The sequence below is a fragment of the Amphiprion ocellaris genome, chromosome 20, assembly GCF_022539595.1.
Source record: "Amphiprion ocellaris isolate individual 3 ecotype Okinawa chromosome 20, ASM2253959v1, whole genome shotgun sequence".
NCBI classification, from domain to species: domain Eukaryota; kingdom Metazoa; phylum Chordata; class Actinopteri; family Pomacentridae; genus Amphiprion; species Amphiprion ocellaris.
This window is the reverse complement of record NC_072785.1, coordinates 16758336-16780843: the sequence shown is the minus strand read 5'-3', so window position 1 is coordinate 16780843 and position 22508 is coordinate 16758336. Positions and strand designations below refer to the sequence as shown.

The window sequence follows — 22508 nt, the reverse complement described above, 5'->3', positions numbered from 1 at the left end:
GTGATGGCAAAGCAGACAGAGATCAAGACTGCCACTGCTGTGCAACAGCAATTTATAGAAATCACATCACGTCTGTGCCTGTCTGAAACTGCTGTTGGCCCTTGAGGTTACAGATGCTGAATCAAAACCGCAAGAGGCATTAAACAACAATCTTGAGGCAACTGTTCAACAAGTAGTGTTGTATAATGTGTATGAGTGAAGCCAGGACGGAGGAAAAAATTACCTGGATATTTCAGTGGTGAGTCAGTCACAACAGCTGGCTAGAAAACAAACAAATATTACTTGTCAAAAAAGCATTTGGGTCACATTTTTCTTCAGCATATTCATATGGTATGCCTGCTTCTGTTGTCATAATCTTTGCTAATTAGGTGTGTGTGTCTGACAAAATGTGGTCTGAATAAGTTATATAATCATAACAAACCCTCCAGCTGAGATAGCTAGAGCACATCGTTCTAAGACAAACATTTCTAAAGCCTGTGCCAGGAGGGCTGCAGGGAGGGAGAACTTACCGGGCTCAGAATTTCCACATCTGCCACACGACAGAAAAAAAAAGAGGAAAAGTTTATCAGTAGCAAACATTGACATTCTGCTCGCGTTAACAAGCAACGTTACTGAATACACACTAAAACCCATGTTCTATTTAGGCACTTGACTTGCAGCTTTGGAAGTCTTTAGCTCTAATAAAACAAAGCTTACGACACATTCATCCTCTGAGCCAGATGAAAAAGCATCAGAGAAGCAGTGCAGACTACTGGCCAAGGAAAAATGCAAAGAGAGACAAGGAAACAGATATCTTTGATAATGAAGACAAAAAGCCCTAAATATTTATAGAACTGTCTCCTCATCTAAATCAAAATGTCATAGCCAATAAAGTATCTCACAAGCCTTAAATCAAGAAGATACATTCACAGGAAATCCTGAGGATTTAGATGTATGGCCGATGTGGATTACTGGTGTGCATTTTGGTAATGTTCACAGGCTTTTCATTTTGATGGATGGAGGACATGAATGCAACTTGGAATATGTTCGGTGTTGTATCAGACATGTATTTATGGAGATCAAAACATCCTGTTGATGTTTGGACTTTATAAAAAAGATAATCTATTTACTTTCTGCTGTCCTGCATTGTTTATAACGTGGATTGTGGTAAAAAAAAATATTCAAGCAATTAAGTGAATCTGATGTTTGGGTAACTCTGAGGCCTAAGTGCATAAAGCAACAATTATTCATCTCTTTATCATTCACAGTAAACATTTACAAGGCCGAAAGTCAAGTCAGCAGACATCTGAATGCACCATGCATCTTATTCTTACCGTCCGGCTGTCTGGGTGTTTCTCTGGCTGGATAGAAGGGATGCTGTGGAGTCAAAGGGTACTGGGGTGCTTGTGGTGTCTCGGGATATTCAGGGTATTGGGGTACTTGTGGCATTTGTGGGTAGCTGGGAAACTGTGGCACTGAAGGCTGAGAGGATGGAAACTGAGGATAAGTGGGGTTCTCCTCCTCCAGAGATAACCCTGTGCTCTGCAGCTCATCGGCCTCCAGCTGTCTGAGAGAAATCTGCACGTCAGAACGAGAGTAAGTATATCCGTGACCAGCTGGGCAGATCTCCTTGAAGTGGTCTGTAGGGCAGGGAACACAGGAGCAAACAATAAGTGATGGAAAATATCACCTCTGTACTCTGAGCTCATAAAAACCAACATTCAGCTCTGACAGAGTGTCGTTGCAGCTCATATTTCTGCCCGATATTCACAGTAACACCATAAGCCAAGCGTGTAATGCTGTTATGATGAGCATGCTGTGTGCTGTGAATGAGGAGATTGGGTTTCGGCAATTGCTGCAGAACTAGTGAGCTGGCGGCTCAGTGACAGCTGTCACAGAGGGCTACTAGCGAGGGAATCTGGAAAGACTGGGGGGATATCTGCACCCTCGAACAGAAAGACGCAACCATGCCAGTGGGGGAAGTAGAGGATCATGTAATACCGGCTGACCCTTGAACTCTTCGGTGTAGAGGCATGTGAGCGAGAGGCTAATGGAGGATTGGCCAGCCAGATAAAAGGAGGGAGACTGCACCTCTTTGTATCCGAGTCCAACAAATCTCAGCAATGGTGAATCCATTACAAGTGAGAAGCACTGTGTCCCCTACCTGACCTGAAACCATTAACTGCACGCCAAAAGAGTCTGGAATAGAGATATGAGCAGTGACAGATATGTGGTTGCAGTAAATGCTTGTGTAAATGCAGGAAACGTGGATATGATAGGCTACTGAATGATGAATTTAAAGTGGAGGGAAATGGGGCTATATATGATCAGGAACCACATCACAGGAACTGGAGTAAATATGGAATGAAACTCAACAAGCTCCTGTTACCAAGTCACAAGTAATGGGCCTGACCGCCTTTGTTCAGAACATGGCTCTAACAGCTTGTCAGGCCATACAAAAGCCAGCATCCGAAAGAATCAGAGTCTGTGTGTCTGTGTACTGTGTCAGTCCTGACTGAGCAGCACCATGGAGGTCTTATGTCTGTGATATCTGATCTATGACAATCCCCATGAATCACCGGCCAGTACAGACACTCCATAAAACCAGCTTGTTTCTTTCACAGACTTTGAAGATTAGATCAGTATGAAAAAAAGGAGAGATGACAACTACTTCCAATGTTTCACTTGGCTAAGCTATGTATTTCTGCTGTGAAGCTTTCCCGGTCTATTAGTGGGGTTTCTCTCTGAGGGTTGGAGTGATAACACAAGACTGACTCCCACTATTATGTAGCCTCCAAAATATGAAAACTGTTATGTTTTTGGTCCTTTTCCATTCCAAACACATTTAGTTATTTTGAACTGCTTTACACGCCTGCCAGAGAACAGAATGGCGACCGAGTGGTAAATATTCTTCCCCAGCGCTTTCACTACCATTGCTCGCACTTGCATAAGATTACATGTGACGCTTTAGATCTGCAAAAGCATTTAACCCCGGAAAGAATTTTTCAGCAAGTACAGTAAAATCAAAAATGGATATCTGATTCTGCAAATTGTGGACAAGATGATGCCTTGGGACACACTCGGCTGCAGAACGGGGTAGCTTTTGGGAAAGTTACCTGATCCTGGCAGAGGGCAGCGATCACACCCGGATCCCCAGGCTTTGCCCACTCGACTGCAACAGCAAATCTGCTTGGTGAGGTGATTGGCAAGCGGCAGAGAACATGTCCCTGCTGAAATCGATCGGTAGCACGACGCCCTCTGGTCAGACACCGCTTTGTCAGCTGCAAGAGAAGTCAATACAACCATCACATGTTGGCCTGTGCTCGAATTATGTGGAAAAATTCCATGAAAACAAGCAACACTTACAGACGCAGTGGCTCCTTGCAGCATCCAACATGTAGCCCTGTTTACATGTGCACCTGTAGCTTCCTTTGGTATTGACACATTCAGCATTCTTACATATCCCACGCAACAGGCACTCATTGATGTCTGTGAAATATGCAATATGTTAGTCATGCAGTATTTAGCACATTCTGATTATGGAAATATTATGAAGTCATTTTTTTCCCCTGACAAAACATTTTTTTGAACTCCCGATGAACCCCTCAACCAAACTCAGCACATGTACCGAGATCAAATTTAGTGAACTGCATTTCACATTGAAAGCTTTCAGACAGGCAGACAAGCAGAAAGGTGTCAACAAACTGCAATAGCTCATGTAGTCAATAGTTGCTGAGTGGCGATAAAATAGGGAAACTTTAAGGTTGCAAAAGCGATGACAAGGGGGAAACATGCACAATACGTCTGACCAGTCTAAAACAAACGCACTCAAAATCACTTATCTTTCTGAGTGTAAAATATTAAAGCTGTGGGGAACCCAGTATTCATGCAGACACAAAGGGAATCACAGAATGTTTTAGATTATCATCATCCTCAGCATCTTTCCTTGACAGTGCCCAATTAGGTCACAGCATCCTCAGCTTACGTCAGTAAGTGAAAGTTATAAAGAGGTTTTTCCCTCTGTCTGGCCTGAAACATGTGTTGGAGTGATACAGTGGCCAGTGGAGTTTGCCTACTGTTCCAACAGCTCCTGAGTCACAAAGCCAAATGGAAGCCAGCGAGCCAGTGAATGTGCCAGCCAGGAGCATAGGGGGACATATTTGAGGCGCTTAGTCATGCGATCACACAGGGACCAGGCAAAGTTTGTTGTTCTACTGTGTTAAACAAAGAGTACATCATTAGGTCTTTTCCCATTGCTTTGACGTCTGGAACCCGACAGCCTGCCACCACAGATTTTCCCAATTTTAATTAATCTGCTCTTGTTTTGTTGTTTTGCTTCCTGCTGGAAAAAGTGAGCTTGTGAGGGATTGGGGCTGATAAATTGTGTGGACTGAAGTTAATCCAGGGAATGCCTCAATGTTCCCTTTGTTGTTTATTGTTTCGTCTTTTCTATCTCTGTTGGTATTTTGTTTTTCCATTTCTCTTTCCACTTCTCTATCTCTCTTAGGAGGGACTCTCTCTTCGGCTGCTATGTTATGACAATGTAAACAAGTCTGTGTTTCTGTTAGCGGGGCGACCTGTTTGGATGAGTAAGGATGAGGTACATGCTGTGAAGATGATGAAGCAGGCCGCAGATGTCGCGCCTGCCTCCGCTGAGACTCCCAGTCTGCACTCGGGAACAACAATATAGCGTGTGCAGGTAGTGCAGTGACTCGATTTAGTTTAAGCAGCATCTGGTCAGAGTTCAGGTCAGCGTTGGGCTCAGCCTTCATCACATGGGGTCTTTAATCCATGGTTCGGTTGAGTCCCAGATTAGTGCTATTGTTACAGTCTGCTGGTGGGTTGATTGGGATTGAAACTGACTTCCATGACAACCTGTCATGACCAGCACTAATCTCAACATTTATTTTGAATTCAAGCTTGGTTGCTCTCAATGACAAATAGTGCTTGTGGTAGGAGCTCACAAGAACCAACAGCTTTAATCATAACTGTTTTTGTAGTCTAGTGACACATGATAAAGTTTCCTAACTTCAGTCTGCTGCAACCCTACGTGACCTTTCCTCCCTCTTAACTTCTGGGAAAACCAAGATTCCAATAAACACCTGCAGGATTATTTATGAACATTGTAAAGCAAATTGGCAGCATCTCTGTCTTTATAATGTATTAGCTTACGGTTAAAGAGAGCACCTTAGGACTACTTTGGAAGTCTCAAACCAGACATAAGTGATGGGGCCAAAAATGCATCCATTTAAAAACTGTAACCAGTGAATCCACATTCTCAAAATACAGCCAAAGCAGACATTAACAGGAAAAATAAGTTTTCACAGGCAAATTCCTTCAGATGTATCAGGATCTCAAACTGCTGCCCCAGCCAATATTTGAAGTGATGAACCTCAAAAGTCAGTGTTTAAAAATCATTAGCAGCTTTTTATTAACTTGATCCAAAATGTCAAAAGAGTTATGTAAGACTTCCATCATCTCTTCCTTGAAGTGGCGTATGAGTAATATGACCTGCTCCCAGCACCAGTTTACCACCCACAACAAAGCCTGCACATGCATCTCTGTGGGCCTTTCATCTAACAAGCAAACTACAAGTGGCCAATTCAGCTGACCTCATTTCTGAGAAGCAGCTTCTGGAGATAAGGAATCATCTCTGAAGTCAGAGAGCCGAATTCAGCACTGGTGGGGCATCTTATCTTACTGGTGCAAGAACGTCATTGACCTCAAAGGTCAGTGTACGGCAGTAAATCAGGTCTATTACCAAATAAGAGACAGGCTCTGCTCTGTTCCAATAAAACACGCTACAAACAGCTCAGAATAGGAGCCGCAGTTGGGCAAGCTGGACACCATCCTGATAATAATGACAAAATCCCAGAAAAAGCTGATTTTTGCCTTCTTGGCAGTTAGTGCGGGCCCTGAAATTAGAAATAATTTCTGGGAATGGAGCAGCAGCTGAGCGGGACAGAGAATTTTAAGCACTCCAGTAAATATTGTGGGTAGCTGTCAGCTTTGCTTTTTTGGAACGCAAAAAATGAGTAACTGAAAGGGAGAAACATCTTGAAACAATCAGAAAAGAAAAGCATGAATAATAGAAAGTTAAATTTCCACATTTGTTGGCTTCTTGACACACTATTGGAGAATAAGTATGTCCTTGTCCACAGGTCTTTATTTTATTAAAATATGCTTCCCTGCTCAATCATTACCTGAACACATCAATAAGCCAGTAACTCTGTGTGGATCAGAAAAAGTGTTGAACTTGCTGAACCAGTGGATGAGGCCTGTTGTAGAGGCAGTCATAGCTGTCCACTGGACCGTTATGTTGTTGTACTCCATAGGCTTCAGTAGGCATTGCCCTTTGGATTATGACACTATTAATCAAGTCAGTGACACAGCTCTAAGTAGACTGTCAGAAAAGCTGCCTTTTGTTATTCAAAGTGTCAACATCAGTTGTCAGTGCGAGGTCTTGTTCCCAGATCAAGCTGTGCATGCTTTCCTGCAACTTTCAGATGCCGTTTATTTGTTCATGTCGATTAATTTTGATGTTGTATACTAACACCACCAACAAATATAAATGCTCTGGATTCTTTAGTGGGAGATTGTCTGCAGTGTTGACGATGTGGGTGGTAATCGCCTCTTGAAGTAACTGCCAGCTGACAAATAGCCACATAGAGGATGCTGCAATGGTGGAAAACACTGTGTCTTTTCAGGAAGGGGGTCGAAGTTTGTTGTTGCATACACATGGATGGGTACGCTGGTAGTCAAACAGATGTCCCTCCGCTGGCACATTTATCAAGGCAGAGCAACAAACTGCTCACAAATACTCAAAGAGCCACATTTGCCATAATCACAGCCTGCTGCACCGTTCTCCACTCAGAACCCAAAGACCAATTAAAACGGGAACCCCATGTGCTTATTGGCTGCTCGGCTATGACCCCGGACCAAGCCTAATTGTTCCCATAGGGGCCAGATGTACAGCAAGGAGTAAGACTTTTATAGAGGTGCTCAGGGATATATGTATGAAAACATATGGGCATTAAGTTTTTATCACATCCATGCTATTATTTTTAATATATTGTTGCTTAAATATACTAACTATTAAAATATGCAGCAAGGTTAAGTCATACAATAACAGTCAGAGAGGATTAACCTACAAACACCTCCTTCAGGATATTTTATAGCTTACCTTGACAGTGTGTGACATTCATCCTTTTAAAACCTTTGGGACATTCCACTTGTCCATTTGCAATCACTGCGAACGCTGCAAACAGAGAGAGGAAAGCACAGTTTAGAAGGAGCGAAATGATCTAACAAGGCCGGCCTCTCTGTCACAAAGCATTGCATTCATCGCGGAGGGAGAAGAGTAGCTCAGCTTTAGGAGGGGACCATATAACTTACAGATGTGAACATCTCGGCAAGAGGAAAAATGAGGGGACCCACAACTGGGCCCCGAGGGACCCCAGAGTGAGTGTATGGAAATGGATCCTCATCAACCACATTTATAAGACAGCGCTGCCATCCAGCAGAATGTAACGATAACACTCGACGTCATTTATAATCATATTACCTACAACTCTCCTCAACCTCCAGGGACAGATGAAGGAAGTGCTTATATCATAAATATGTTGGGGAAGCCTGCGTGACAGCTCTGACCTTTATCATCAACCGCAGTGCAAATCTACTTAAACAAGAGACTAATGCTTTAACTGTACACACAAGGAATGATGATTAACGTACAACTCATGGAGAAGTGATCGGCCAAAAACTCTTTTTGCTTGTTTTGCCAAAGCAATAAAAATCACATGGCGAGTGTGCGTCAGGTGTGTACATTAGAGGTTCACAGGGGTGCAGCGGTAAATAACACGGTGTGTCTGTTAATGCCCCAGTGTGGCCGAACTGTCAGTGACGGAGGCCTGAAAACATGGTGTCATTACTCATTCAGCACCCAGTCAAGCCCCAACATGCTCCATTAAATGTACAGAGGGGTCAATGTGACTATCATATGGCAAAGAGAAAGTCTGTTTGTGTTCGAATGTGTGCGTCTGTATCTGTGTGTTTGACAGAGAGAGCGGGATGGAGCCCTTATGTATGAAGTTCTATAGGTTTCCTAACAGAGACAGAATGATTATGAGCAACAGATCTTTCTATGACATAAACTGAGATGACAAGTTTCTCTATATATCATGTTGAAAGGAAAAGATCTGATTTTGGAAGGAAAAAATGTGTGTTTGGGTGAGGAGAGCTGTAAAGAATAATGACATGCTTGTTAACATGACGGAACTGTTTCTCACTGTTATAGTCTATTCAAATTACAGTCACAAATCAGGCAACTTAAAGCAGTAAAGGTAGAACTTTGCTCCATGGGGTTTCCTAATCATGACATCCATGATTCAGATTTTCATGCTAGAAAAAAATGTTGTTTCCGCCAAGAATGGGGACAAAAACTTGGTGTTGTATGTACAACACCCTACCCTCAAGCAGACTTTTTAAATTATTGAACATGGGTAGGAATTTTACTGTTGCAAAGCATGACACAGAATGGGATATTTCAATAGTTGAATAAATGAGTGAAAGAACTCAGCAAATGGAGATACTTCCACACAGGTGCACTGCAGGGTTCAATTAAACAGATAACATCCAAACATGTTCTGTGTTCACGTATAAGAAGGAGGCAAAGCTGATTCAGAATTTGTGTGGAGATGACAAGACTAAAAGATCAAAATGACTTTGAAAATGGATTAATTGTTGGTGCACAGATGGCAGGAGCTTTAGTCACAGGCTGCTCAACTGGCTCAGTAGTGTTCCTTTTGAAACACTGCATTAAGATTTATAGGAAAGACAGCAACAAATCATGTTGTAAATTGTGATCAGCCTTTCACAGATTTGACCTCAGTGTTATGCATTGGAGAGATATGTATGGAAAAACATAAGAGCAACTCTTCCTCAGGTGACTAAAAATGTCAGTGTAGGTCATGATCAGACTGCCAGGATGAACAGCCTGTTGACAGTTATGTAAAGAAGGATATTACAGTTGCAGTAAATAAGCCTCTCATTACTAAGAAAAATACACATTTGAGGGATTGGTCTACAGAGATGTGGAAAAAGTGATATGGTTAGATGAGTCATCCTTAACCATGTTCTTGAGAAATGAGTGAGTACATGTGTGGTGTTCACTATAAGAACGGCGCAGGCCTGAACCATTGACCCATACAGTGAGGGGAATCTGGTGGCTCTGTTATGCTAAGGGGGACATTTTCCTGGCATGGTTGAGGCCCACTTGTCTCCTCAGAAGGAAGAGTCACTGCAAATCAATCCACCCACAGTCACTGACTGGTTTGATAAATATAAAAATGATGTGAATCATATTTTATCGCCTTAATGGTCACTTAAACTCAACCCAGTTGACCACCTATGAGAATTTGGACTACAGTGCTCTCTATCATCATCATTTCAAAACCCAAATGAGGAAATATCTTTCCAGTTCCAGAAATTTTGAGAATCAGTGCCAGTGTGCAGTGACGTTGTTCTGGCAGGGTGGGGTGGCTCAACACCTCACTGAGACACTTTGTTGTCTTTGTTTTACATGAGAAAATGCCTTGTCTGCATTTATTTTTTACTTTATGTCATCATTGAGAAAGAGAATAACATCATTGTACGCAACATTTCCCTCTGACAAAGAGGACTAAAAAATGACAGTGACGACAATCTTTGGATTCCCACAAGGAGCCTAAAAATGATATTTTACCAAAGTAATTCATTGCTTTGAATCTGCTGCCACATTGATGAAAGACTGGAAACAGAGGTGACGTATGCAGGAAAGGAGGCAAGGCATCACTGCCTTTGCCAAGAGAGAAAATAGATCTCCTCCTCTGGCAGAGTGCGTTGGGAAAGGGAGAAAAGTCCCACCATGTTTGTGACCACAGCTCAAGCAAACCAAAGCATTGACTGAAAGTCTGCTCTGCTATGATATGCTGTAAATGGCTATCTGGATCAGAGCAGGACCAGACAAGATCAAATCTCTACAAACCACCTGTTGTGTTCAGCTCCAAATACAAACACATATTACACATAAAACATCCAGTGTTGCCCCACTTTTTGTTTCAGAAGCTCAGTCATTATTTTTCAAAGGTTAGAATTAGGTGCTGTACAGGTTGAAGTTTAAAATACCAACACAACGATCCTGTAAATATGTACCATCAAAACAAGCCCCACCAGTCGGTCTTGAGTTTGTGTCAGTTTCTCAGGAGTGACTGGAATGTGTGACACATGGAAGTTTTCTGGGAACGAGATCCTGGAAGCTGAGTTATGTTTTGGTCCTGCTGTGACCCAGTCGACCAGGCAGGGTCAGTGTACCTGAGGGTTGACAGAGCAGAAGTGGGTCAGCATGAAGGGGCAACGAGTAAAGGGGGGAACTATGTCAAGGCGACGCCCCTGTTCCTGTCTGCCCACCTCCTCATCTTCCTCCACACCCTCCTAATCCCCCTACCAAAGTTTCTGAGTAATGAGCTGTTGTGGTAGGGCAGCGGGCACGTCCTCCTGCAGCGATGGAATCAAGAAAAGTCTGGTTTGAGTGACAGCAGGGCGCACATGCCAAGGGAAGCCCAGTGGGGGAGGTCCTGGAGTCTCAATAAAGCTTATTAGCAGGGAGAAGAGGACTTCTGCAGTGAGTAATGACTCCAGCCTGAATCTGAGCGACAGCTCATGTCAAACGTCTTAAAATGACATCAGAAAAAAATAATGGAGAAATAGAAAAAATCTTGTGTAGAATTAAAACTTAATTGTGTAACAGTGATGTAAAGTTGGCATGCTTCCATTTATACCAGACGCATTTATGTTCATAAAACTTCATTTGCACTTAGGATCTAATTTGGCAGATACTACTCAAAATTTCCTTATGTTTGCCCTGGATCTAAAAGTTCTTGTTACTGGAGTTGAATTCACTCTATGTTTATTGTTCCCTAAGGGCGAATTGTTTGCATTACATTTTAAAAACCAGCTGTTGAAGCTCAGCATGCAGAGGTTGACAATGACCCGCCAAATTACTGGTTGCCTTCTGTTATTATAACATTTAATATCGTGGGTCTCGGCTGTTTGATTAACTAATTAATAGTGCCACCGTGGAGCAAAGCTAAACATGAACCTCTGTAGATGGATCATGTGTCTGAAAATCACAACCATTTACCTAAAGAAATCATAATCAGCACCAGGAATAAAAATCAGAGACTACTTCGCCGTGTAGTTTCCATTATTATATAAAAAGCAAAGAATGATGGTGTCCTTGGTAGATTTTAATGGTGTACCAGTTCCCATGCTGGTTTCTACAATCATTTGTGTAGAAAATATAGAGCTACACAGCCAGTGGCTTGCAAGAGTGAGCTCAAGCTGCGCATCATTAGTGTCACCCTTGGTTACAAAGACTGTAGACCCAGACTTGTCTGTATCCACAGAGGGTGCAGACAAAACCTTCCAATTGTTGCCTATCCATTTAGCCCTGTTTAACAAAAGACTGTGTCACCCTTCACTAATTTATTGTCCATCTCCATTCAATTGTGTTGTGAATTCCACTGGCAGTTGTTCAATAATATTTGCTCAAATTCCCTGACCTGAAAGTGTAATTCAAATTCCTTAAAGCTTCTCAGATGCTGTTGCTGTTCAAACCTAAACCTGAATAAATCGCTTAAATCTCTTTTGGTATGAAAGTGAAATTTGCTCAATGAAAAGCGCTGCTGGATATTCAAATGAAAGCTTATGCAAAATAGGAGAGACGGTAAAGAGAGAAAGAGGCAGGAGACTGAGAAGGAAGAAAGTTTTGAGTCAGCTGGGTGCCTCAGCCATACAGAAATCTTTAATTGCTAATTTTGGTACAATCACCGTGTAGACCACCCGGCCTGCAGGCTGTTCTTCTAAGATGATTGAGCAGACTGGTCCATCAATCACAGCTTCTCCAGGGACTTGCCAGGGAACCAACCTCAGTTCTCCACTTAACCGACTGAAAAACCTGAGAACGTGTGAGAGACGAGGGAGGAGGGATGGGTGCCATTCACAGGATGCAAACAGGAGACAGTCTTCCTCTTTATTCCATTGGGGGCCACAACATAGGAAAACAACCAACATCAAAGCCAAGACCTACTCAGGATCCTATCCAGCAATTTGTTTTCTGACATGCCGCCACAGGACAAACTGGTGCCACCGAGACAAAACCAGGAGCACAGAGAGCTCTTTAATCACCATGGAGGGTTTCAGGTCTTTGGAGCCTCTATGATGGCTAAGCCATCTCTTCTTGGCCTTTGAGCCAATGCTTGATTGGAGCAAATAGCTTAAAGGGAAGTCATTTTCTTTCAAAGCAGAATGTCTCCTTGGCACTCGCCACATTTGCCAATCTGGCACGGTCCATATCACATGCCCTGTAAATAATGTGTCCCTGCTAGTGAGGCTAAGGCTAATCGGTTAGGACACATGGGATTAATGTCAATGTCCCCTGCTGATACTCACATAAACACAAAACCAAAGTAAAAACTACAAGACACTGTATTTTCTCAATCATTAACAGTCTTAGTTGTGTATCTGTGTCATATTGCTTTAACACAACAAACCCATGGCACATGTGAAGCAGCAACAACAAACGTCTTTGATGAAGAGCTTATTTCATTTTTCTGCTACATTAAGTCTTTACTCAAAACATACTTTTCATTGTTTCTATTCACGAAAGTATGCATTTTATATCTCTGTTTGTAGTTTGACAATTTTGCTTAACACTCTTCTCCAAGATGATGATAGCAGCGCAACCCGTATCAAACACATTTAAAGCAGACCCTACATTCCTCTATAATCTCAGATTCCCTGTGGAATATTAACCACCTGGGCTTGATCCAAAGGAAAGCAAGTCACGGCACATTCCCAATAAAAATATGCTCAACTTCGCTTGTATCCAATTAAGAAATGCATCGCAAATTTCATATCCATCTGCCTCCAACTGGGATTTATTTCTCGTGGTGGTTAGGTCTGCTCAGCCCTGATTAGCCACATGGCTGCCCAGCTAATACATTCCATCATTCTAGTTGTGAGTGGATAACACTAAGTCAACATCAATGAATCAAATGCTGTCAAAGAGATGTGATGTCTCTATCTAATCATCATGAGAAGCTGCTGTGGAGTTGATCCAGTGCATCTGTTCTGATTCCGAAGCAAAGTCATTGCATCTCTGGTTTTTGTTGGTCATTAACAAGTGTTCATGTTTGATCAGTGCTAATAAAAAGCAAGATGCTCAGGCTCTGGCCCCTCAGTAGATGTCAGATTAAATGTCTCGGGAACAGACGGAAGATTTCGGAGGGATGAGTTCATGTGGGAAGATCTGGAAATCGTGGAGCTCTATGAGGCTCCTCCTTTGCCTCATCTGACTGATCTAAACCTCGTGAAGAATATCGTCCTCATTACAGAGCGTCAGAGAGAGAGACGGGAATGAAGCATGACCCCGATGACCCAGGGAGGTAGAGCTGGAGGAAGCCAAGGCTCCTGTGGGTGTGGTGGTTAGTTTAGGCCCTGGAGATGTGATCTGGCTCCCTGGGAAGCCTCCCAGCATCGCTGACGAGGAGAGTCACAGAGAAGGAAGCTGCCCATCAATGACAGATGGGGAGACAAATGGCTTGTGAAATTCCATTAGCTGTGAAACACACAGTGAGGGAGGGGCTGCCAGCACTGTTAGAGAGAGTAATGCCAACACTACAGTGTGGGTCAGACTGGGGCCACAGCAATGTGCCTTCAGTTGGCTTTGTGAACCGTTGATTACTTTACTGACGGAAATGTATCCTTAAAGTCCCCTGAAAACTCAAATCTGTGTATCAGAGGTACATAATTAGATGTTTTTTCCCATGAAAATAATCCCTTCCTGCCTTGAAATGCCTTAAATGTAACTCTACACCATTGCTTCCTCTAGAATGTGTGGATCTGAAATTCCTGCTTCTCTTTCAATGCAGCGTATCCATTCATAGCAGCTCAAGCACACCAGCTCACCTACAATTCTGCTCAAACAGTGTAAAACTACTCTATGTTTCATAAGAACAAGTTGTAATGTTGGCATTATTCAGCCATTCTGCAAGTCCGAATCCATGTTTTTGACATTATCATTGGTACAATGTAATGTAAAGACAGAGGTGGTCAGCCATGACAGTATATATCACTTCTGATGTGTCTTCCAGCATGCTAAAACATTTAATTTTCTCTGGAGAGGGTATTTAAGAACGTCAGAGTTGCACGAACAACACAATCCTAACTCCTTGCTTTTTAATGATAAAATGTCTTCTTGGCATCATAGTGGGTTCAGTTTCTGCAGTGTGCTTCAAATGAGACTAGTAACTAAATCATCTTCTACCTTGCTCACATATTGTCAATCTCACTCAGCTCACATATCTCATATTTGTTAATAGCTTTGATCAACTCTACAGTAATTTCAAACCTTGCAATGATAGAATTAACTGGCTTGAAATCCAAACCAAGTGCAGAGCCGTTTTAGTTACTCCACCTCCTCATCAGAACCAGAGGGATGCAGTTGACTGCAGCCTGTTCGGGTTGATCTGGATCTCATTACTGGCCAGGAATCCTCAGCATGCGACTTTTAAAGGCACTGGCTCCTAAAGGCTTCGGCTCCCACTGAGATGGGACACACTGGCATTCATGCTTCCATAACGTCAGTCCTCCTTCACGTACACATGCACACATGCATATCCTCCCTCCTTATTGCCATGACATAAAGTGACATAAATTCCCTGGTGTATAATAATAAATAACAACTAGACTTATAATATCATCATCTGTGCTGAAATGTACATACGTTTTCAGATTTCAGACACAGCCAGACAGCAGCAATATGAATCTATATCACTGAGGCTGAAGCACTTTCAAATATATACCGACAGTGATGTGGAGGCAGGAAGTAAAGAGTAAAAGTCTTGTCTGCAAAAGAACCATATTAAATTGTGGTCATACTGGAATCCTCCTAACCATAATAAAAAAATGAAGTAGCAACGCTTGTTCTCAGTCCATACTGTATTTTGCAACCAGCTATAAACTGACCAATGGTAGCCTCGCACGCCTAAATACAAACTGGGTTTTCATGACATCATTATCACATACTCAACAAGAGACACAGGAGACTCTTATAAAGCTAATATGACTTTTCTCTCCACACTGTAGGCTGGTAACTGACTCATTCACTGTGAAATAAAAAGAGCAATATTGTTTCTTCAGAGGCTGTTGTCTCTGGGCTACATATCTTTCCTGTCAAATGCATAAGAAAGCACACACCTCGGCCAGAAAGAGGGAATGAGGCTTAGAGATAAGGCCAAGTGTCTAAACTGAGAACAGCAACACTCTGGAGGAATTCAAAGTATTTCTCTTATTAAACTTCCCTCCAAGACTTCTGGGACAAAGTACATGACTTCATTTTGACTTAATTTTTCCTCTCTTTCATTTTCGACATCATTTCTTCTCTGCCTGCGTTTGACCCTGGACTACAGCACGCTGCTCCCCAAAACACCCACAAAAAAAATTAGCCTTCACTCCGTTTCTCCCCCAAACTTCAAAGGACGGAGCAGAGGGAAACATCTGGGAGCCAAAAGAGATCATGCCGGGGACTTTGGAAGAGTGGGAATCTGGCGTGCTGGGGGAGACAGAGAGTGAGAGGGGAAAACAGTGGATCGACATCTATTATTGAGACAGAGAAGGATGATGTCTGCTTCTGATTAAGGTCCGGACAGACGTTGAACAGGGCATAGACAATCTGACAACCAACTAGCATGTGTGGGCATGGATGTAATATGATTAGGAGTGTTGGGAAATAACTGAGTCTCTCGTGCCACCATAATGCAGCTGCTTCCTACGAGGCGTCCACCAGCACAGGGGCACAATTATGCCCTCCACATAACACTCAGGGCTGTCAGGCAAAGTGAGAGTCTCCATCTACAGTGGACGGTGTCACCACCCACCCTGCTCTAAGGCATACAACCACCCTGCTGCTGTTTGTGAAACCTACCGCAGCTCTGGTTGAGAAGCAGGCTGTTCATTTCCTCACACTTCTGAGGCCACGTTGGCTCATTCTGCCCGCAGGGTGGGTGGCATGCCTGCCAGGCTCTCATCTTCATGCTAAATGTGTTTTCATTTGCTTCCCAGGTTTGGTTTTATGGAAGTGAAAACGGCTTCGTTTTTACAACTGCTTGCATGGGCGAGTCACGCAGCTGCTTCAGACAGTTTTAGACAACTAATGAAGACTGTTAGATGCTAATCATCATCAGTCATCGGTGTTGTTTAAGCGCGTGATAAAAGATAAAAATCCACCAAGCACGAACAATGGCTGCTAAGGAATATAAAAAGAACAACTTGTAAACACCCTGAAATACAGCATTCGGAGTGGTAAGGTCTTCCTGGAAATGAAATAAGAGCGCAGCTGCATCTTGCTGTTTTGAACAGAACAAGAATACCAGGAGATCAACATGAATAGCATAACAGAAAATTATACCAACAGAATAAGACCAGATTAGAAATAGATTAGATTTAATTGTGCAATGGAATGCAGCGGAACAAAAAATTCCCTACATCTGATGCCTTTAGTCATAGGGGCTTACCTGGTTTGGTTGGACACTTTTGGCATTTGTTCAGTCCCCAGGAGGCGCCAACACTTCCACAGCAATCATCCTGTTTGGTCAGGCCTGGCAGAGGCTTGCCACACTGCAACAACACACATCTGTGTTAAATCTACAAAACAAGTTTTAAGAATGAGTGTTACATGTTTGTGCATGCATGCTTGTTTATTTGCTAGTGTCTTTGAGTTGGCAAGGGCGTAAGCGTGTTCGTGTCAGAGTGTTTGTGTATGCCTATCTGCAAGGACAGAGTGAACCAGACACATCTGAGACCATTTAGTTGGAGGAGGATAGAAACACTGAGTCCAAAGAAACAACGAGGAACCTCCTAGCGTGTCTTATTAAGGCACTATGTTAATTGTGATGGGAGATTTCTATCACATCGTACTTATTAGATTTTGAGCCAATAGAGATGAAACTTAAGAGTTCTGGAGAACACTGACACTCTGGCAGGAGAAGTGGGAGCACTGTAGGCTAAAGCTTTTTCGTGCTCGTTTTGTGCTGAAGTTCTGTTCTTCTTAGTCATTGTGACTTGAAGGTTTAATTTCAAGCTCCCTATTAAACCAGAGAAGGGAAAATGGAAACTGCAGTGTTCAAGAATTAATGTTGGCAAAAAAACACTTACTGTTGGATTGCTGTGTTGTTCCAGCTAAAGGTTAAAACTCGATGACAGCCAAGAGAACAGATGTTACGCTGGGCCTCAGATTAGCCAAACTCACGCACTGCGACTCAAGTATTTCCCTTTTCTATCATCTTTTCAATATATAGCTGTTGTGACGTCCTTACTTTGACAGCAAAGTACAGTTAATGTGCAGTAAGTGCCACACTGTGTACATACGGACCATGATTTGACCCACAAAGAAGACCACATGGGCAGAACTTCAAGCCTAACCTTTCTCCTTTTTGAATGCATCCTAACTCATACCATGCCTTAGTTGGGGGAACTGGTGGAACATGAGATGACCAGTGTGGCCAGAGCTCATAAATTCTGGACATTACATAAATCATTCACACAGGCTCACTTCCTGTTTGAGACAGCATCTATCAGAGAAGGTGCAAGGATGTGAACATAATGGCACCTGCAGTAATAACGCTTTGTCCCACTGGATTCAGCTTTCAAACTTAACATCAACACCTTCACTGTAATACTCCATCTGGTTTAGATCACCTGGTGCTGACAGGGTATATAGTGTGTTACAGTGGCTTAACACAATACCTGTCCGTCGACTGTCTCCTGAAAGCATCTTCCAACATGTCCGTTCTGACGGATGTGCGTTGTGGCGTGGCTATGGCTGTTTCCATTGGCATGAGGGTGTCTACTGCTGTGCTCACTGGTGTGTTCATGTCCATTCCCAGGCTGCGAGCGCTGCTGGACAGAGTGAACCCCCTCAGTGGTGGCTTGTCTCTGCCCAGGCTGGACTCGAGCTACTTGGTGGATCTGGACTTCGGCCTCTGGAGGATGTTGGATGTGGACGTTCACCAAGGATGGGTGGAGGGACGCTGCACAAGGAGAGATCCACAGTTTATACAATGCAGTGGATAGTTTACTGTTTAATTTGTGGAATCATGGAAGTGAAAGCATTCTCAGCCAAGAGATAAAAGCTGTATACATACTCCAGTTTTTGACCAGCTAACATCTTACACAAACTTGTTCACCAAACACTTGCTTCATCCCAAAGTTATGAGATCTAGAGTACATTGGGAATTCCCAGCAGACAAGACGCTATTAAAATACTACAAAACAACAACACGACTTTGTGGATTTTCTGGTTTGAATCAAACCATTTTAAAGAGCAAAAACAGATTTGCAGAAGAGTTGAGAAGATGTTGCAACGTGGAGAATGAGCTCTTTTGTCCTGTTGACAGAGGGGAAGCATCTATCTTCAGGGAGTGCCAGAGTTTTTTCCCAGAACTCTGACCAACTGTCATGAATCACAGCTTCACAGACAGACACCCGAGTCCAAGGAGAAGATATAGACTTTATTAAGAGTCACAGACAAGAAATTGCCACCATCCATATATATAGCATACAGACAGTGAAGAGATTTTCTTTCCTTCTACATAACTAAACTGATTTTGGGTGCATGACACTGCAAGTACTGTAGGTTTATTCATGTAATTTATTTTCAAACAGAGGATGGAATATTTCTGAGGGTAATTTAAATTAACTTAGACAGACCTTCTGCTTCTACTTAGTGTTCAACAGAGTGAGATACTGAGCGAGATCCATGGATGACAAGAAAAAAATTATACCAGGGGCAAAAAGCAAGCAATTTATATTAACATAAATTCCTGACGTTGCCCTGCTCTGTCTCTAATATTCACTTCTGTTTAGTGAAAGCAGCATTGTGCGAACAATAGGAGGATTTCCACTGAGTCATCCATTAGTTATTCTGCTCAAAATAGAGTCTGACCTCCACTGCTGCTGGCCCACAAAAGCAGAGCGCTGCGCTGTAAACAAAGCTGGAAATCAAGGACTACACTTGTGTGCATTTAAAAAAAGTGACAATTTGTGGTTGAAATGGTGGCACTGGAATTGCTGCAAACAGTGAATTAGGTGTTTTGTGCTCAGTTTAATGAAGCTATTACAATCTGCTTGACAGTGCTGACTTTTGAGAGAAGAAGAATTTACAATGGAACAAGCTATTGCCACTTTTAATAGGGTGTTGTACTTATTAAAGGTTGTCTTTTAAACTTCGTATAAACTTCTCTCCATAGGAAGCAAGACTTGCAGCTGGGAGAGACAAGTTATTTGGAGTCAACAAGAAACCTCCATAAAAGTGACTATAGCAAGCATGTTAGTGGTTAGATTACCAGGTATGGCAGGCTTATATGTGAAGCTCAGTTGCACCCTGAAAAGAAGTCAGTGGGAGTTCTACCCTGTCATTGGTCACAGCGTGACGGATTACCTTGCTGATTGGACAGCGGCAGAGTGTACATGGAGTGGGATGGTGATTTTGGTCCCTGGTGCCCGGCATCCTTGCGGCTGTGAGGGGTGGGTCTGGAAGGAGGTGGAGCTGGCAGGTGGCAAAACTTCCCCGTTGAGTTTGACGGACACCAGCACTGGTCCCTGCCGATGCACCGGCCTCCATTAAGGCAGGGGATCTGACAGAAGACTGCGGCGAGGAAGTCGGAGAAAGGGATTGAGTGGGTGTGTCAGAGGTAAAGAGAAAAAGAGTTAGGAGTGAGAGATTCCTTAGCACACACAGCACACCACATTTAATTGCACAGCATCATGGATCCTCACACACAAGGATCTGATAATCAGAAACAGAAGGGGTAGTCCTAATAGGAAGGGCATGTGCTGAGGGTTTCTGTGGACCTGAATGGTCATGCTGTTCTACCCTTTGGCTCTACCAGGCCCCTTATTCCACGTGACGTTCAACATTGTCCTGAGGGCAGAGCCCTGGCATTGCCCCTCATGCTGCACCTCCTTCACTGGCATACTTTGCCTCACACCAGTAATTACGTACTCCTGTGCAAAGCGATGAGTGATGATTCATCCAGTAATACCTCAGAGGAAATAACAAGTGCATGCATATCTGTATGGAACACTTGCTTGGCTGGTAGAAGGGTTAAAAAATGTGAATTTCCCAAACTATCAAATCTTGTGCAAAAATTCAAAGGAGATCAACTGGTTTATAGCCGGCCAAGTAAATTGGATCCCAAATCGTGCTCTGTCTACAATTTGATTTATAGTTTGCAATTTACCATGGAGGGAAAAAGAGGAAAGTCCAGCAGTGACCAGATGGTGTTTGACTGTACTGCATGCACAGCCCTTTCTTTGGCTTTATCTTTTGGCATAAGGGATGAGTGCCAGGCCTGCATCGTACATACCTGGACCTGCTCCCTTCTCCAGACTCACTCTGACCCGACCTCTCCTAACTCAAAACATCAGAGACTATCAAATGAAAAAAATCTCACTTACCATGACGAATTAAGAATGATTCTGGGGCACAAAAAGATCAAAAAGTGAATTACTGCACTTTTTTGGCTCAGCAGCACATCACACCACAAAATATAAGGGATTGTTTTACAAGACAGTTGGAAACACGAATGGTCTGCATACTACGAGATGAAAGAAGATGCTAGTCATGGAAACAAGCTTCGAGCTGCATCCTCTTTGCCTCATTGAGACAGACAGTAACACACTAACAGGGTGCAAACAGGGAACAGAGAGAAGTTGGACAGTCTCGATGGCATGTAGGGAATGAGCTCCCTGTCACATAGCATTAACAGCAGTGAGACTGGAGGAGGAAGAGCAGGAGGGATGGAATAAGAATAAAAGAGTAACAGATAGGGAATGAAAGGGATTAGGAGGAGGAGAATGTTAACAGAATAGATTGAAAACAGAAAAGAGACAGGAATTAAGTGAAACAGGGAGAAAGCAACACTGAGAAAAACATGTGGAGAGGCAGACGGAGAGACTAAAGAGGTCCAGCGTTGGTGTCCAGACACGCAGGAAGGCCTCCTGTGATTTGACATGCTGGCTAAATTATCAACTCAAGGGGGCTATTAAAACTTCTTAATGTGGGATGCATGTCTGCACTGGTCTGTGTCAGGCCAGTCCCAACTCAGCATGGGGCAGGAACTATTCTTAGACAACATCCTACTGTCGACTCTGCACACCGTGCTGCCTGTCTGCCTATCTGTCTGCCGTTTAACAGCCTCTAACAACCAAACACACGCACACACACTTCTCACTCAATAAACACACTTCTACCCAATCTAATACCAGGCTTTAAATTAAGTGTTGTAGACAGGGTGTGTATCAAGAGAGCTTGTTATAATTATCCTGCCAGATTTTACTGCACGGAGTAGGCAACATAACAACAGCATGAGATAACTGTTTGCTGTCCACTTGACATTCCTTGACGAGCACGCACACCCAAGCAATAACAGGATGCGAGCCCAAATGGAGAGCAATCTCTTTTTAACGCGCTCTTTCACATAAGCTTTTACATAATGAAGGACGATTTCTCGAGAATAAAAGTGGGGCATAAAAACAAACCGCTGAGGAAGAGGTGGAGGTGCCAGGAATGTAATCTCGTGGAAGGCCTCTGCCAGGACGCTGAAGTGTTTGGAATATCTACACCACGTTCCAAAACCCCATTAATGGGTACATAAATCTGGAACATCAACCTGTGTATATATTCATCAGTCTGCTAGGTCCTCCTCCAAGAGCTTAGTCCATTTAGGTTGGTTGCATGTTTGTGAGCTTGTTTGATGTTGTTTTTATCTGAGCTGTGACTGAAGAGGGCCTATATATATATACATATACATATATATGTATATGCATGTGTGTGTGTTACGCGCACCCTTCACCTCTAATCCACAAGTATTAATTAGTCTTAGCTGGTGAAACTGATGATTAAACTAAGAAACATGCTGGGGTTCGACCCTCCCCTTGGCATTAACTGCCCCCTCCCTTCCCATGGACACTCCTGTGTGAATTTGAAGCAAAGCCCCCCGGACAAATGGCAGGTTTAATGTAATCCCTATAAAATCCTGTTCATGCTGCTACTCTTTCTCTCTTTCTGCCTCTCCCTCTCCTCTTTCTTTCGTTCCTGCTCTCCCAGGGAGCATGTTAAATGGTTAACGGCGGGGCCAACCGCGAGGTGTAAACCGCAAAGAGATGGGGGCTAAGTGTTGGGAGCGTGGGACCACGGGCTCCACGTGTATGAGTGCGAGGCGAGATTAGCCCCCTTTTACAGAGACTGCTTTTAATCTGCTCTGCCCCCATCTCTCCTGCTTTCCCCTTCTTTCTCTTTGACAGTGAGAGTTTTTAGCACAGCTCTCAGCTTTAATCTACACCACTCTGCCTCCTTTCTGAGCCTGGCATTCAGAAGAGACGGCATGCCACTGGGAACCCACTTTGTCGAGCTCACCCCATAAAAAGAA

General features: G+C 43.2%; 1 protein-coding gene across 2 annotated transcripts in view; it reads right to left on the bottom strand.

The window, feature by feature from the left end:
- Nucleotides 1–22508, bottom strand: part of LOC111577216 (latent-transforming growth factor beta-binding protein 2) — an 83579-nt gene that overhangs the window by 28129 nt on the left and 32942 nt on the right. For both annotated transcript variants that reach the window (XM_023283365.3, XM_023283366.3), the window contains exons 6-14: nt 19517–19723; nt 17824–18107; nt 16593–16695; nt 7163–7237; nt 3346–3468; nt 3096–3260; nt 1314–1619; nt 510–529; nt 224–260 (exon numbers count right to left, since the gene is read on the bottom strand). In XM_023283365.3, the coding sequence (XP_023139133.2) occupies nt 224–260; nt 510–529; nt 1314–1619; nt 3096–3260; nt 3346–3468; nt 7163–7237; nt 16593–16695; nt 17824–18107; nt 19517–19723 (1320 nt within the window). The remainder of the gene's footprint in view (nt 1–223; nt 261–509; nt 530–1313; nt 1620–3095; nt 3261–3345; nt 3469–7162; nt 7238–16592; nt 16696–17823; nt 18108–19516; nt 19724–22508) is intronic.